The 16,520-nt window shown below is 38.5% G+C and overlaps 1 protein-coding gene and 1 pseudogene across 1 annotated transcript in view; one reads left to right on the forward strand and one right to left on the reverse strand.

The window, feature by feature from the left end:
- LOC122125567 lies at window positions 1-13,218 on the reverse strand (annotated as a pseudogene).
- The window catches only part of Cfap97 (cilia and flagella associated protein 97), a 27,835-nt gene continuing 15,072 nt past the window's right edge, over window positions 3,758-16,520 (forward strand). The window contains exons 1-2 of the mRNA XM_042700072.1: window positions 3,758-3,834; window positions 11,811-12,847. Coding sequence (XP_042556006.1) covers window positions 11,827-12,847 — 1,021 coding nt within the window. The 5' untranslated portion in view covers window positions 3,758-3,834; window positions 11,811-11,826. The remainder of the gene's footprint in view (window positions 3,835-11,810; window positions 12,848-16,520) is intronic.

Genomic DNA, 16,520 nt, shown 5'->3' on the forward strand with positions numbered 1-16,520 from the left:
TTATTCCTGTGCCATAAGTTTTTGTTTCTTCAGTTTCTTTGGGACACCTTTTTCTTCTGTGCAACCTCCTCCTCTGATTTAGGAACAATTTGCTTCTTCTCAGTAAGGATCATCTCAATGTGGCAGGGGGAGCTCATGTATGGGTTAATCCTACCATTGGGCTCTGTAAGTTCGATGGCGCATCTTAGGTGCTTTGTTCACCTGGATGTGTTCAATGACCAGGGATCTACATCTAAACCCTTCAGTTCTGCATTACTCTCTACATTCTTAAGCATGTGCAGCAGAAATTCAGCACTCTTTTTGGGCCACGGACCCTGAGTCCAGCCCCACTGTTTGGCCTGGGCACACCTGCCAACTCCACCATTGTAACGCCGGAATGGCACACATTGCTTCTTTAAGGTGACATCTTTCAGATACTTGGTCGCTTTTCAGATATGCATACCCTTGATGGCCTGGGCTGTTTCTCTGGTATTCTTAAAGTGTACACGAAGATTGGAACCTCTTGACTTGCATGATTTTGTGGAGTTTTCTGGGTCTAGAGAGTAGCGAACCATTTTCACAGGTCACCTCTGGCCACTTACAGGAAGAGAAATTGTGACTTCTTAATAACTAATTTCTCCAAAATACAAATTAGCCAAAACTCTGAATTCATCTATATGCTATTAAACTGTATTTGTTATAGTTCAATTATTGAGTAAATGCTTGTCTGAATAATGCAGATAACTAGGGTCTGAATAATTTACTATGATCTGAATTGTTATATCTCCTACAAAATTCCTACAATGAAATCTAGTCATCAATGTGTTGATATTAGGAGGAGGGCTGCTGAAGGTTATTAGGTCACAAGGGCAGTTTACATGACAGGATCAATGCCATCATAAAAAGACTATACCTCTTAGACTACATGAGGACAGACAGAAAAGAAACTATCTCTGAGCCAGGAACCAAGCCCTCACTAGACAATCTATTAGCATCTTGGTCTTGAACTTCCCAATCTCCAGAACTGTGAGAAACAAAGGTTTGTTGTTCATAAGCCAACAAGATTTTGTTGTAGCAACCTGAGTGACTAACACCTGGGGTAAGATGATGCTTACAAATTGATAGCCCCCACCAAAATAGTCAAAATTACTTTTAAGATCTGCACTTTCAAATCGTTATTTTTTTATTGTGGTAAAATATATACAATATAAAATTTGTTACTTAACAAGTAGTTTTATTTTTTTCATCAGCATCTATTAATTGTACAAAAGGATTTCATTGTGGTATTTCCATACATGCATTTGACATACCTTAATTGCTGTATTACATTCTTACTCCTCCTCTAAACAATTTTTGTCTCATTCTATTTTTATACATCCATATAAAGTACTTTGGTTATATATAAGTACAGTTTAGTAACATTAAGTAAATTTACATTGTTTTGTAATTATCACCATTATCATCTCCAAAACTATCAATTCATACTTAAACCCTAAGTCCATCAAATAATTCCCATTTCCTGGGAGCCAGGATTCTGCTTTTTGACTTTATGAATGTGATAATTCTGAGTAACCTCATACCAATTATACAATACCTGTCCTCTTGTATCTTATTTCCCTATACTACTAGTAGAGTATCTTTAAAGCTCATCCATGTTATTTAGCATGTATCAGAACTTTATTCATTATGGCTAAATGTCTTTTTGTACGTATATAACCACATATACAACATTTTATCTGTGTGTTGATGGATGTTTGGGTTGTTTCTACCTTTAAGCTATTAGGAATAATGCGGTTATGAAAGCATACAATTATGTTTGACACCCTATTTTGATTGTTAGGTATACATACATATATATATATATATATATATATATATACCCTGAAGTATATATAATAATTGGCTCAATATAATTTTCATTGTTTAACTTTTCGAAGAGATGCTACATGGTTTTCTGTTCTATTTTACATTCACATAAGCAGTACACAAGGGTTAAAATACCTATACAGCTTAGACAATCCTTTTTTGTTACGTATTTTCTTTCCAGGAAGCATCTTTAAAATATAGCCACCCATGCAGGGGTGAAAAGGTAGTACACTAGTGTCAAAAGTTTCATAAAGCAGAATTGAAATGAAATCCTTTCATTTAGCCAACAAAACATAACATAAACGATTGTTTTTATTTACTGGCACAGAAATAAAACTTGTTTAGAAGGTACATTGTTCCTTGTCTGGGATTCCTTAGGCTATAGTTAAATCGGTATTTCCTTAAGTTTGTTTTCTCACGTAAATAATATTTTTTCTCAGCACTTACTGTATTAGTATCCTATTGTTGCATAACAAATAACACAATGTAAAGGTTCAAAACAGCACAGATTTATTGGGTTATATTCTAGAATTCATATTATAATTCTGGAATTTAAAATCAAGATGTCAGTTAGCTGTGCTACATTCTTTCAGAGGAGAATCCATTTCCCCTCCCTTTTCAGCTTCCAGAGGTAGCCTGTATCCCTTGGCTCATTGCCTCTCCCCTACATCACTTCAGTCTCATTTTTATAGTTTTGAACTTTTTGTCTCATAAGGACTCTAGTGATGTGAATAATTCAATTTTTTAAATTTGTGTGTCCAATCACATCACATAAATTCCATTTGCCGTGTGAAGCAACATATTCATGTGTTCTGGGGATCAGAGGTGGTGGACATTTTGGGGGTGCCGTTATTCCGCGGTGTCAACCATATGTCTGATTGTTCAAATGCAAGGAAGTAGAGCACTCAATACATTATGAAGAATATGTACACCGATACTGGGCCTTGAATTCAAGGCCTGGGCACTGTCCTTGAGCTTTGGAGGGGTGGAGCACCAGTTGGGGGGCTTAAACTCAGGGCGTGGGTACTGTCCCTGAGCGTTGCTGCTCAAGGTCTAGCCCTCTATTATTTGAATCACAGCTCCACTCCCAGCTTTCTAGTGGTCAATTAGAGATGAGCGCTCTGATTTTCTTGCTGACTTTGAACCATGATCCTCATATCTCAGCCTCCTGAATAGCTGGGATGAATATCGTGAGCCACCAGCTCTGGCATCATTTTTATTTTAGATGGTCTTAGCTACACCTCCTGGACCCGTAGGAGGGCTTTCCCTGGTGCAGAGGACTGGGGTGCTGATATTAAAATACCATGAAGACGGGGCTGGGAAGGTGACTCAGTGGTAGAGTGCTTGCCTTGCATGCCTGAGGCCCTGGGTTCGATTCCTCAGCACCACATACGCAGAAAAAGGAAGTGGCGCTGTGGCTCAAGTGGTTGAGCGCCGCCAGCCTTGAGCTGAAAAGCTCAGGGGAAGCGCCCAGGCCCAGAGTTCAAGCCCCACGACCCATTTCACTTACTGTCACTTGGTAAATAATAATAATAACATGACCGAAACAGCTTTCCCCATTCATAACTCACGCTCACAACCGACCACTCCAGGTCGGAGAGAGGCTGTGAATGTATCCAAGGCCCGCAGGCCGGCAGGCAGGCCTGGGCTGACCTTCCCCTCCCGCGATTGCTCTGTGACGCCGCAGGCAGTAGCGACACGCGCGGACCCCGCCGTCCACCGCACCCCGCCGCTGGGTTCGCGACTCCCAAACTTTCCCTCCTTCCCATCCCGACATCTTCCGTTTCCGGAAGCCGCAGTCTGGTTTACGGAGCTCGGGGGACGCGCGCGCGCGCGCCGCCGGGAGCAGGGAGCTTGCCGGGTCTGGGGAGCGCGCAGGCGCGTGCGTGCGTGCGTACGTGCGTGCGTGATAAGGTACGAGCGAAAGCGCGAGGCAGCCGCGAACGCTCCTCGCGGCGTTCCAGGAGCCGTAGCCGCCACGGCTCCCAGGTGAGCGTTGCGCGAGCCCCTCCTTCCTCCCTGCCGCGGTGCGCCCGCCACCCTTCTTCTCCGTTCGGGATCCGTTTCCCGGGTCCGGAGCTCAGGAGCGGCTGTGAGCCGTCGGGGTGGGTACGGGGGAAGCGTGGCGCGGAAGCTCGGGAGGCGGGCCCGCCGTGGTTCCCCGCTGTGTGCCCTGCGACCTCCCAGCCCGGCCCCCACCCCCCCAGCTCGGAGGTGCAGGGGGTGGGGGGTAACCAAAACAAAGCTGGAGGAGAACGGCGTGCAGTTGGCTCGGGCGGTTTGCTGCCCGCCTCTGGGTGCTCGAATCCGGAGGACCTGAGGGGCCGCTAGTTTTCTCCTCCTCCCTGCCGGGGTTGGAGGTGGTGGTGACACGGTGGTCGTGCAAAAACTGGTGGTGACTGGGTTTTCCAGTGGGGAGGGGGCGGGGGGCTCTTCTTGGGAAGTGTGATGTCAGCTGGACAAAAATGACGTCTTTTCTTAAAAAAAAAAATTCCAGGGTCCTTTATATATTAATGTGTCATGAAAGCACTAATCTTTCTTTTGCTTTCTCTGCATGAGTTCCAGAGGACGGTCCCAAGTGACTCCCAGGCAGCTTTGGCAAAAAACCTACTGTGATCCAGCACCTGAGAGAGGGGTTATTGTGGTCTGACGAACTATTATTCATTTGATTTTTTTTTTTTTTTACCCTTTCCCTATGCGTTCTAGAGAGAATCATAGGTCCTTGGTGAAAAAACCACTGCTTCTCTTACTCTGATGTGAATCGAGCCTAACTCTGAAGTAAATGTTAGCAAAAGAATCGCTTAGTGGATAGTATTGTCAAGATACGTTTTCCTGGAAATTGAGTGATAGAGAAGTCTTGAAGTCCTTACCGTAAGCCTTGTCTTTGTAGATATTGTGAATGTAAACTTATACCTGAAAAGTTTCCCAGACACCAGACAGCACACCACCTCTCATGAACTATGGCCACCTAGGGCAGCAGGTGGCTTGGTACATAACAAAATGTGCATAAAGGAGGTAGTTCTGGCTTGTGTATTTGTGGAGGGGGTGAAGGGACAGGGCAGAAAACAATAAAAGATGCTAGGTTGGAAACTATTTGTTAGGTCCTAATTAAATGGCCTAGGAAACGTGAAAATGAACTAGGCATCAGAAGCTCCCATTCAATAAGGAAAAGGTTGGAAGGGGCTGCTTGTTTTTTTAGTCAGGCCTTGCTAAGTTACAGAGGCTTATCTCCAGCTCCTGGAGTCTAATAATCCTCTTATCTCTCAACCTTCCAGATAGCTAAAACTACATTAAAAGAGAAAGACAGATTAATGGGAGAAAAAGACTACACACTTTTATTTGATGTTAATTTTTATGGACCTGGGGTCTTCCTGGAAAAGGAAGCAAAGGGATCACCCAAAGAGTTCATGTAAACAAACATTGATAAAGTTATGGAAGCAAGAAAAAGGAAGAAGGGGGGTTTATCTCTTTAGGGAATTTAAACTGTGGGAGTTAAATAGGAGAAACATAATAAAAGCCATTTTAGCAAGCTTTATTTTTGCAAGCCCATCTCAGTGTCACCTTTCTTATTCATGGCCAGAAAAACTGAGGAGTCTTCATTTTTCACAAGTTGCTGGTATGAGAGGGCCTCTTTATATATTTGTTTATTCTCGATTCAGCTGAAAATGATCTTTATGCTAAATAAAGATCACAAGAAAGATGGGAAATAGGGATGAAAACTAGGGATTTCAAGGAAGATTCTATGGTCATTTCACTTGTGGGTAAACTTTAGAATTTAGACCTATTAGGAAATTAGGAAAGATGCTTTTCTCCTAATGTATAATCCTTTGTAGCATCCCAGCAAGTGCTCATTCAGTTTTTGCTCCAGCCTGTCTAGCGTCTTAAGGTTTAAGTCTTACAAAGTAGCGCATTCTATTTTTGAGGCATTCCTTTGTTAAAATAGCTTTCATATTTACTCCATCTTTTGATTCAAGTGTTTAACCCCTGAAACTACAAATAAACCATCTAGAATCCTTTCTGATATCACAGTCCTGAAATGAAAAGTTCTGCCCATTTCCTTTCCTTTTTTTATGAGCCCCTTGTGTTTATGACTTAGATTCTAGACATTTTACTATATGTCTCCAAAATAGATCATTTAAGAAGTTGCTTTACCAAACAAAATGCAACCAGTTTGGGACTGTATACTACTATCCCAGTATGATTTAAGAGCATAATATTTTGGTTTCTAAGTTACAGTTTGTCCTTTGGTGAGCTAATCTAGCTCCTTTTTCTTTTTTTGGGGGGGGGGGGGAGGGGGTCTGGTCGTGGGGCTTGAACTCTGGGCCTGGGCACTGTCCCTCAGCTCTTCAGCTCAAGGCTAGCGCTTGTGGCTTGAGCCACAGTGCCACTTCCAGCTTTTTTCTTTTCTCTTATGTGCTGAGGAATCAAACCCAGGGCCTCATGCATGCAAGGCAAGTGCTCTACCACTGAGCCACCTTCCCAGCCCTCTAGCTCCTTTTTCAAATGAACCTTTTTCTTTCTTTTTGAGAGAAGTTCTCACTATATATCCCTGGTTGGCTTGGATCTCAACATCAGGGGTGTAATAGCACATCACTCATTTCTTCATTCATACAAGGGCAAAGTATTTCTTGAGTTTTATGACTCCTCTAGGCCTGCATTAGTCCAGTCAAGTTGTAGAAAACTTGTTTCAAGTCTAATTGGGGCACTGTGAGGGTAGGGGTTGGGAAAAGTGTCAACACTAACACAATGTGCCATATGTTATTATAGATTTTTTTTACATAGATCTCTTGTAAAATTTTCAAGGATTACTAACAAATTCTTGTTATGTCTCTCTCTCTCTCTCTCTTTCTCTCTCTCTCTCTCTCTCTCTCTCTCTCACACACACACACTCACACACACACACGGAATACTGTAAACATCAGAGTCCAAAATTGCCAATGTCTATACTGGAAAATACTGCTATCTTTGAAAAAGGATTTTAATCATAAGCTCAGCCAATACTTTGTTTGGAATTCAAAAGTCTTCCTACCTAGGGCTATTGGTTTATTTAATTTGTGGTAAAAATATAATTTGTTCACTTTAGTAGAGGAAAACAGTACATAGCAAATCCATCCAGTATGATTTATGACAAACTGCAAAACTGATTTTTTTTTTAGCAATATGACTAAACAGGTCCCATATGTTCGTGTGTGTGCTGCTCATTGGGGCTTGAATTTATGGCCTGGCATTGTTCCTGAGCTTTGGTGCACAAGGCTAGTGCTCTACCACTTGAGCCACAGCTTCATTTCTAGCATTTGTGTGGTTAGTAGGAGATCAGAGTCTCATAGACCTAACTGCCTGTGCTAATGTCAAACCATGATCCTCAGATCTCAACCTTCTGAGTAGGATTACAGGCATGAGCCACTGGTATCCTTCAACAAGGTCTCATTTTCCTTGTAAAAATTACTACTGGGCCACCAAAAAAAATCATAGATATTATATACATAAATGTATTTTGATTTTTACATGGTATTCTACTTTTCTTTAACAATTAGTGTGAAATACTCAAATAATTTGAAGATACATTAAAAATATAATTGCAGAGGTATTCATAACCATGAAATAAAGTTAAAAGGAGTATAATCACAACTCTTATTCTAATTTGGTTTCCAAGGTCAATTATTTCACAAAGAAGTAACTTTTCTAGATGTTGAAAAAAAAAACTGTCCAACCTTCATTTAGTGGTAATTAGTGGCGCTGTGGCTCAAGTGGTAGAGTGCTCACCTTGAGCTAAAGAGCTGAGGGACAGCACCCAGGCCCAAAGTTCAAGCCCCACGACTGACAAAAAAAAGAAGAATTGACAAACTCTGTATACCACAATAATGACAATTTGTCTCATGAAGGTTAGATTAACTATCACTATCTCACAGTACTGAAATTTTTGTATTCACTTAATCACAATAAAAAATTATAAAAACAAAAAACATAGCTCTCTGATAGAAACTCTTACATAATATCCAGGGTCACACAGCCAGAAAGTAGCAGAATTCTCCTGTAAGTCATCAATCTTCAAATACTAAGTAGACTCATTATTTATTGCCCAAACATCACAATAACAGTAGTGGAAATATTTATTTATTTAAGTGATTGTTAATTTTTCTTCTATCAGGTTAATTCTTGGTATCCCCTTCACACAAGTTTTGCTTATGTATATATTGTATTATAAAAACAACTTTATTTTCTTTTTCATGCTAGCATATTATCTAACCAGATTTACAAACTGTTTAGTTAAAGATCATATGATGAACATTAGTAGCCATAAGGTCTCTCTTTCAACTGCTCAACTCCAATTGTAGTGTAAAAGCTGTTTTTTGAGTTTTTCTTTTGTGGTTTTGCCCGTGACTAGTTAGGCAAGCTTTCTTATAACTAAGCTACACCCCAGGTTTCCTCTTAAAATTTAATTTTGTAATGTAAATACAGCATATATCTATGCTATACATCTTCGATCTTAATAAGTACTAGACATGAATTTGATAAGCTGATATTTCTTAACTTTTAAGGTGTACTTTCACACATTATGTTTCTGTTTAAATTTTATGCTAAAACTTAAAAACCCAACTTGTATTTGGTCAGTGATCACTTAGCTTATAGAAAATACTAAGTTTTCTGTCAGATGCCAGTGGCCCTCATTTGTAATCCTATGAACTCAGGAGGCTGAGCTCTTAGGATCAAGTATATAATGTATTTGTGTACATATTTAGGTCTATGTACAAATATATATAATGTATATATAACCATTTCCCTGAACACTGTACATCATTTGCAACCCTGTTTATTATCACAGTCTTTTTTATTATATAAACCTCAAATTCCTAACAAGATTCACTCATAGGAAATGTTCCTAAGCATTTAGACTTTGCTTATAAACCTAAAAATCCATTAAGTATTTAAAAGTAGGTTAGAGTTTGATTTTTATAAGTCTAAGGACTAAGTTGAGTGTAAGTGGTAGAGTGTTTGCCTAGCATGCTGAAAGCTTTGGTTTGATCTTCAGTTCCACAAAAACAAAATTTATAAATCAAGTGTACAAAAGGCTCTTAAAGGCTGACAAGTTTTCTTGTAAGTGGTAATAAAATATACATATTGAACCTATTTAACTGTAACACCATTAATACAAGTTAATCTTCCCTTAGATTATGATGCTACTCTGCTTTGCTATAGGATGTCCTGGTTAGTGCAGATTATACATTATATAATCTTTACTGTCCAATTTGCTTTACTGTAATTGGTCCTAATTTGAATACATTAAGTACAGAGTTGCATTGTTGGCTACATGATTCTTGTTGGAGGTATTTATGTCTTTTCACATAACGAATATTCCCTTTGAATGTCATTATGGACTCATGGCTTGCCACAGAATATTTTTTTATTACTACATATATATGTGTTGGGATTCATGAGGGTTTTGCCTGCCTGTGTAGTGATACCACTTTAAATGGCATGATGGTTAATTTAGTTGGATTGATAAATACCTGATATTACTATGACACATTTCTGAGTATGTCTGTGAGGACATTTTCAGAGAGAATTAAATAAGAGAGTAAGACATCCTGAATGTGAGCAGAACTATTCTATAGGATGAAATAAAAACAGAAAGCCCACTATAGCCCAGATACTCTTTTCATCTCATGGACCATGAGATGAGCGGCCTCTACCACATTGCTTCATTTGCTATGTGTGAACTACTCTGCTCTGGTCTCCCTGCCATGATAAACTTAAATATCTAAAACCATGAGCCAAAATAAATAATTCCTTCCTTTAAATTGCTTCTACCAGGTGTTTTTGTCACAATGACAGAGCTAACACAAATTGAATCCTTTATTACCACTACTCCAGGAATATTTGAATATTGTGCTTTCTGGCAACAGTAGATGGTCTAGTAAGATGCTTGTTTTTCTTTGCTGGCTTCTAGGGAATCCTGTGCATTTATAGTGGAGAAATCAATCTCTGAACTCAAGATTAATAATAGATAATGAGACACTGCTTCTAAGGCTACTCTAGTAATTCTAAACATTTTAAAAACTTTAAACTCCATAATAATAATTCTAGTTTAATTCAAATTGTTTTAGGTATTAAGATTTTTTTTTTTTTTTTGGTAGGTCCTGAGGCCTGAACTCTGGGCCTGGGCACTGCTCCTCAGCTCTTCAGCTCAAAGATACTGCTTTACAACTTGAGCCACAGTGCCACTTCTGGCATTTTTTTGTTTATGTGGTTCTGCAGAATTGGACCCAGGTCCTCATGCATACAAGGCAAGCACTCTACCACTGAGCCACCTTCCCAGCCCCATTTAAATATTTAATTATTTTTTTAAATTAAGATTTAAATTAAATATTTTATTATTTAAATAATTGTACCTATAAAACTTTATAGGTCAGCTGGGTGCCAGTGGCTCATGCCTGTAAGCCTAGCTACTAAGGAGGCTGAGATCTGAGGATCGTGGTTCAAAGCCAACCCAGGAGGAAAGTTCATGAGACTCTTAACAACCAATAAACCACCAGAAAACCGGAAGTGGCGCTGTGGCTCAACTGGTAGAGTGCTCCCCTTAAGCTGAAGAGCTGAGGGACAGCACCCAGGACCAGAGTTCAAGCCCCACAACTGACCAAAAAAAAAATGTATAGGTCAACAAGTAAGTTAAAGTTTACGACAAAAACAGGTCTCTGCCCATTTATTCTACTGTTTAACTTAATATTTAAAAAGTATGCTTTGTTTTTTCTATTTTTTGATGGTTATTGGCTGTCTGCTAGAAAATGTCTCTTATACAAGTCTCCCTTTAAGGCAGTGAGAAATATATACTCTTCCCCTATAATCTTGCCTATGTATTTATATGACAGATTATGATAATAATAATCATCAGAAGTTTGACTCTAAGCTATGTGTACAGTCTATGTAAGCATTAGTTTTTATTCCTCAATGAGAAAGGATGGGAGAACTTTTAATAGAACAAAGTAAGTACTAAAACATGAGATTTTGTTAGTTTCCATTATACTACTGACATTGGAATAACTGATCTTGTGAAATTTTAATACTATCTATATAATTGTTAATCTTCACTGTCAAGAGATGCCTAGAAATTTGTAAAACACACTTCTGTATGTGCCTGTGAAGGGTGTTTCTAGATATGACTTTAAATCATTCATGAATAACTTAATCTTTTGATGGATTAAAATTTTGAGTATACTCTTAGGAGGAGTAGGGAAGTAATGGGAATTGAAATATATGGATTGTTTGGAAGCAGTAGAACATTTTGAGGATCTGTCCTTGAAGGACTTGTGTTGGTCTCTTCTGGCTATGCTGTGCTTCCTGGTTGCTATTTGGTTCTTGCTGCTGTGTGGTGTCCTCCCTGCTGTAATGACCTGAAACCTGAGAACGTGGATTAAAATAAATCCTTTTTCAAGTTCTTTTGATAAAATATTGTCACCACAGTAAAAAACTGGCTAACACATTATCCTTCCTTCTAAACTTTAAACTGAATTTAAACTATGAAACAGATTTTTCTTTTTTTATTTTATTTTATTTGTGAACATACTGTACAGAGGGGTTACAATTACATGGGCAGGATAATGTGTACATTTCTTACCAAGCATTGCAGCCTCCTCCTTTGTTTATCCTTCACATCCCTTCCCAGCCTCCCCCCTCTCCCTCCCCCATGAAACAGATTTTTCTTATGGTTCATGTAAATACCTATCTCTGTGATGTGCCTACCTTGATGATCTTTGTGAATTTAACTATTAGACTTCTTTGTCTCCAATAATTGGTACAATTTTATTTATGCCTAAAGCCCCATCATCAATTGACTGTGTTTTGTAATGTTTCTCTTTAGCTACTAACCAAATTTCTCAGTTGAGTAAAATTATGTACTTACAGTCTAAAAATGAAAACTATTTGGAAATTACTTTTCAATCTAATAGTTACACTTTACTACTTTTCAGATATATTTTTGCCATCATGGATCGGTTTGGAGATATATCAGAAGGTGAAGTGGACCATTCTTTTTTTGACAGTGACTTTGAAGAAGCAAATAAATGTGAAAATAACTTATTAGTTTTTGACAGACAGAATGATGGTCTTAAAGAGAGAATAGATAAAGATACAGAACATGTACATTTGACATTTGGAATACAAACAAAGGAAAATTACCTTAATGAAAAAGGAAATGAAAGAAAAGCAAAACTTGTTTTAGATGAACACCCTGTAGCAAATGATATACAAATCAAAAGTTCATCATTAACTACTTGTTCGAGATCAAAAAAATTACGTGATACTACAACAGGACATAAAATACACTTGCCCATGCCGAGTAGAATTCCTAAAATTGTAAAAGAAGGTGAGGATGATTACTATACAGATGGAGAAGAAAGCAGTGATGATGGAAAAAAACATCTTGTGAGATCAAAGTCAGCTAAACCATCTAATAACTTTAAAAAAAATGTAAGTAAAAAGTATTCTAAGGTCAGTTCCTCTTCATCTTTATCTTCCTCATCTTCAGATTCAGGTACAGACTTTTCAGATACTGAAGCTAATGTCCGTAAATCTTCATCAAAGAAACAAATACCTAGTGTAACTGTCTTATCACCAAAACAAAAAAATAAGCCAAGAAAAAAATTAACAGGGACACAACCTTCAAGTAGTAAGCCAAAAATGGGAGACACTGAAGAATCTGAAGATACTGTGACAGATGTTACTCCTTTGTCAACTCCAGACATCAGCCCTGTTCAGTCTTTTGAACTGGGAACATCAAATCATCAAAAAGTAAAAGTTAAAAAACAAGAAAATGTGAACCAAGAAGTTTATGAAGATGTTGAGGTTTTAAGAAAGGATTCCAAATATTTGAAAGCAATCAAAAAAGGAAAAGAAAAACACGTGCCCCATCTTGCCCCAAAGTCACCAGTGTTAGAGTCTAATTTAGACCAAAGACATAAACAGAAAGTCTTGCATGACACAATGGACCTGAATCATCTTTTAAAAGGTAATTTTCAACATTTTTATATTAAAAACTAGATACCAAGCTTAAATATACCTTATGAATTTTTGCTGATTAATAAGATTTTTATTTTAAATGATTGATAATTTAGCAGTTTTACCCAATATCCTATTTTACCATAAATATCTGGAATGTCATTTCCATTACCACATAAGATTGGTCGCAAAGTCAATTAACTAGGAATATAACATTTAGACTAATTTTAATGGCCTTATAGAAGACTCAAAATGCTTACTACTCTTTTTCCTGCCTGGTGCTTTTCTGTCTTCATTTTTAGCCTATCTGCATCAGTTTTCACTTGAGACATTGCAATGTCCAGAGAGTAAGGAAACATTGTAAGGAAACATTCCTAGCTAACTTCCACTTCGTCTCATGCCCAGAATTAAGTTATACTCCTACTCCCATTTTTGTCAGTTGTGGGACTTGAACTCTGGGCTTGGGCACTGTACCTGTGCTCTTCAGCTCAAGGCCAGCACTCTACCGCTTGAGCCACAGCGCCACTTCCGGTTTTCTAGTGGTTTATTGGAGATAAGAGTCTCACAGACTTTCCTGCCAGGGCTGGCTTTGAACTGCAATCCTCAGATCTCCTGAGTAGTTAGGATTACAGGTATGAGCCACTGGCACCTGGCTTCCTACTCCCATTTCTTTTTTTTGTGGGGGGGGGGGGGGGTTCCAGTCGTGGAGCCTGAACTCTGGGCCTGGGCACTGTCCCTCAGCTATTGAGCTCAAGGTAGCGCTCTACCACTTGAGCCACAGCACCTCTTCCAGCTTTTTTCTTTTTGCTTATGTGGTGCTGAGGAATCAAACCCAGGGCCTCAGGCATGCAAGGCAAGCGCTCTACCACTGAGCCACCTTCCCCTGCTCCCATTTCTGATCCAGTTATTGGCAAAGGAAATAAGATTATCCTGAGCCAGTCAGAATCACCCTATATTAAACAGTGGGAATTTGGAGAAGAAAGATCTGTACAGGAGTGGAATAGGAAGCCAGGCCCGGGAGGTTCATACCTATAATCTTAGCTACTCAAGAGACTAATTGCTCAAGAATTGTGGCTCAAAGCTATCCCCAGAATAGCAAGAAGCAGGGCTGAATGCATGATCCAAGTGGGAGAGCTAGACCAACCTAGAAAGATTTAGGCTCTGAGTTCAAACCAGTACCACCCCCCGCCCCCCCCAAAAAAGGCAAGTAAGAATATATATGAATTAGTCAACTTTCTCCACCATAATTCCTCAAACTTTAAAGTGCACACAGGTCACTCTTGTAAAAATTAAGATTCTGGATCAGAAAAACAAAATAGAACCCAATATGCAACTCATGCAATAGCAGTATCAAAACACTAAGCTGTTGGGTTCCATTGGGAATACAGGAAGTCATCTCTCACTATGCTTATCTATCCCATCTCTGAAACTTATCTGGATATAAGAAAATCTATTTTAAGTTGTAAAATTCTTGATTCCTTTTTCTCACCTGTAATTAAAATAGTGAGGAAAATTTTCAACATAGAGCTGAGCTGAATTGAGGCATGCCTCATTCTGCACAGTAGAGAACCCTGCTCTGAGAGACTTACCAGTAAATGGTGCTCAGGCTTTTTAAGGTACTGGAACAAAGGTGGCTTTTTGCCAATTGGGACATTTTCTGTTGGAATACATAAGCCCACCTAGCATTCTTTATAATGAAGCATTTTAAGCATTAAAGTCACTATCAGCACATTGTATAAGGTATGTCTTTAGTTATTCATATTTGACTTACCCAATAAAGTTCTCCAGTTCTAATATTTTTTTCCTAAAATTTTTGTATCTTTTCCCATATAACTAAACATGGTCGTGGTCATGGTAGATGGACATGATTGCATATCCAGGCTTGTGCTTTTTCTACATTTTATGATACATTTTATCATTTTCAACTTTATCACTTTCAGTTTTTCTAGGCTTAGCTTCCTTGGCTCACCAGTTTTTTTTCAAGGCCCTGTTTCATTTTCTTTTTTTTTGTTTGTTTGTCATGGGGCTTGAACTCTGGGCTTGGGCACTGTTCCTGTACTCTTCAACTCAAGGCCAGCGCTCTGCCGCTTGAGCCACAGCACCACTTCTGGTGTTTTAGTGGTTTATTGGAGATAAGAGTCTCATGGACTTTCCTGCCCAGGCTGGCTTTGAACTGCAGTCCTCAGATCTCATCCTCCTGAGTAGCTAGGATTATAGACATGAGCCTCTGGCACCCGTCTCTGTTTGATTTTCTTAAAAGATAAATCCTCTTAATATGGGGGAGGTGATAATGTATGATATGCTTAATTTTTCTTTAATCATAACATGATCCTATCAATGAATAGCTGAGGTAGAAACTCAGAACACATTCAACATTCTCTCAATTTAAGCATTTTCACTGGCTTACTCATAGAGATTCATTTGAAGAGTTTATTGACTCCAGTAGTGAATTTGGAGTAAAAAGATTAACAACAGGTTGTTAAAGCAGATATTAGGCAAGTGTTCAGATAGGAATGCCTGTGTTGGTAACAGTGTTAAAAGCACTATTTAAATTAAAAAACTTACTGTTAAATATAAATTTGAACATAAAATAAGCCCTTGAAGCAGAAAATAAAAAAAAATACAAGTGTGGTCCAGAACGGTGCGATAGTACTGTATTAGATACTTATATAGCAAAGTAGAGAAAGTTGTGAAAGTTAAAGCAGAAATGTTTAGGCTTTTTGTTGTTCCCTATGACTATCAACTAGCAAGTAACTCTCCTGAATTCCTGATTCTTCATTTGTAAGATAATTGTTTTAGGTTGTTAGGATCCATTCTAGATTCAAAGTTCTGGGTGCATCTGTGAGAAATATTAGAAAAAGGGAAGAATAATGTAGACTGGCTATTAGATATGTGGTGTTAAAGTGAACTTTGAAAGATTAGTAGAATTTCTCAGTATCCAGCCTCTTTTAGACCCAGTGAGGAGGTTGACTTGGGAATTTTTCATCCCCATCCCAACTGTGCTTTTGCTATATAAATGTTGAAAAAAATGTGATTGGAGTTAGGTCTTTCACATTGAGCCATAAAATCATTGAATAAGCATCGAAGGCTTTATAAAATGGAATAGTAACAGAATTTTGACGCCTAGTTATGATGTGAGTGACATTTGCAAAATTCTGAAGAAGTTGATAAGACTGAATTTGAAGGTATGTTTCATATTTTGTATATGTAAAATTAGGTCAGTTTAGGAAGAATCTTTCAGGGCAAAATAAATTTTATCACTTTGATTAAGAATGAAATAATAACTGTGGGATGTATTTTGAGAAGGCAACTGAATATAAGAAATGGGACAAAGCAAGCATGGATGAGGAAAGAAACTGATTAATTCACTGGTTAGTTTATTAGTTTTTTTAACTTCCTGTAGGGGAGGAATGAAGTAGGTACTTTGTGGAAGAGGAAATATACAAACCTTGTTATTCTCCAAAATGAGAAGGAGATGCCTGTGATGAGATCAGCATATCCTACCTGGCAGCACATTTGATCCATTCCCTGGCAAATTGTAGGAAATATTAATACCCTCAACACACAGCCAAGTGTTAGCAAGCATTTGTGAAACATTAGCTAAAAACAACAGAGAAGACCCAAGTTTCCTTATTATTATGATAAAGTACATAATATTGGAATTGTTGAAAACAGCTCAATGA

Source organism: Dipodomys spectabilis, unplaced genomic scaffold (assembly GCF_019054845.1).
Source record: "Dipodomys spectabilis isolate Male_0828 unplaced genomic scaffold, ASM1905484v1 ptg000009l, whole genome shotgun sequence".
Taxonomy (NCBI): Eukaryota; Metazoa; Chordata; class Mammalia; order Rodentia; family Heteromyidae; genus Dipodomys; species Dipodomys spectabilis.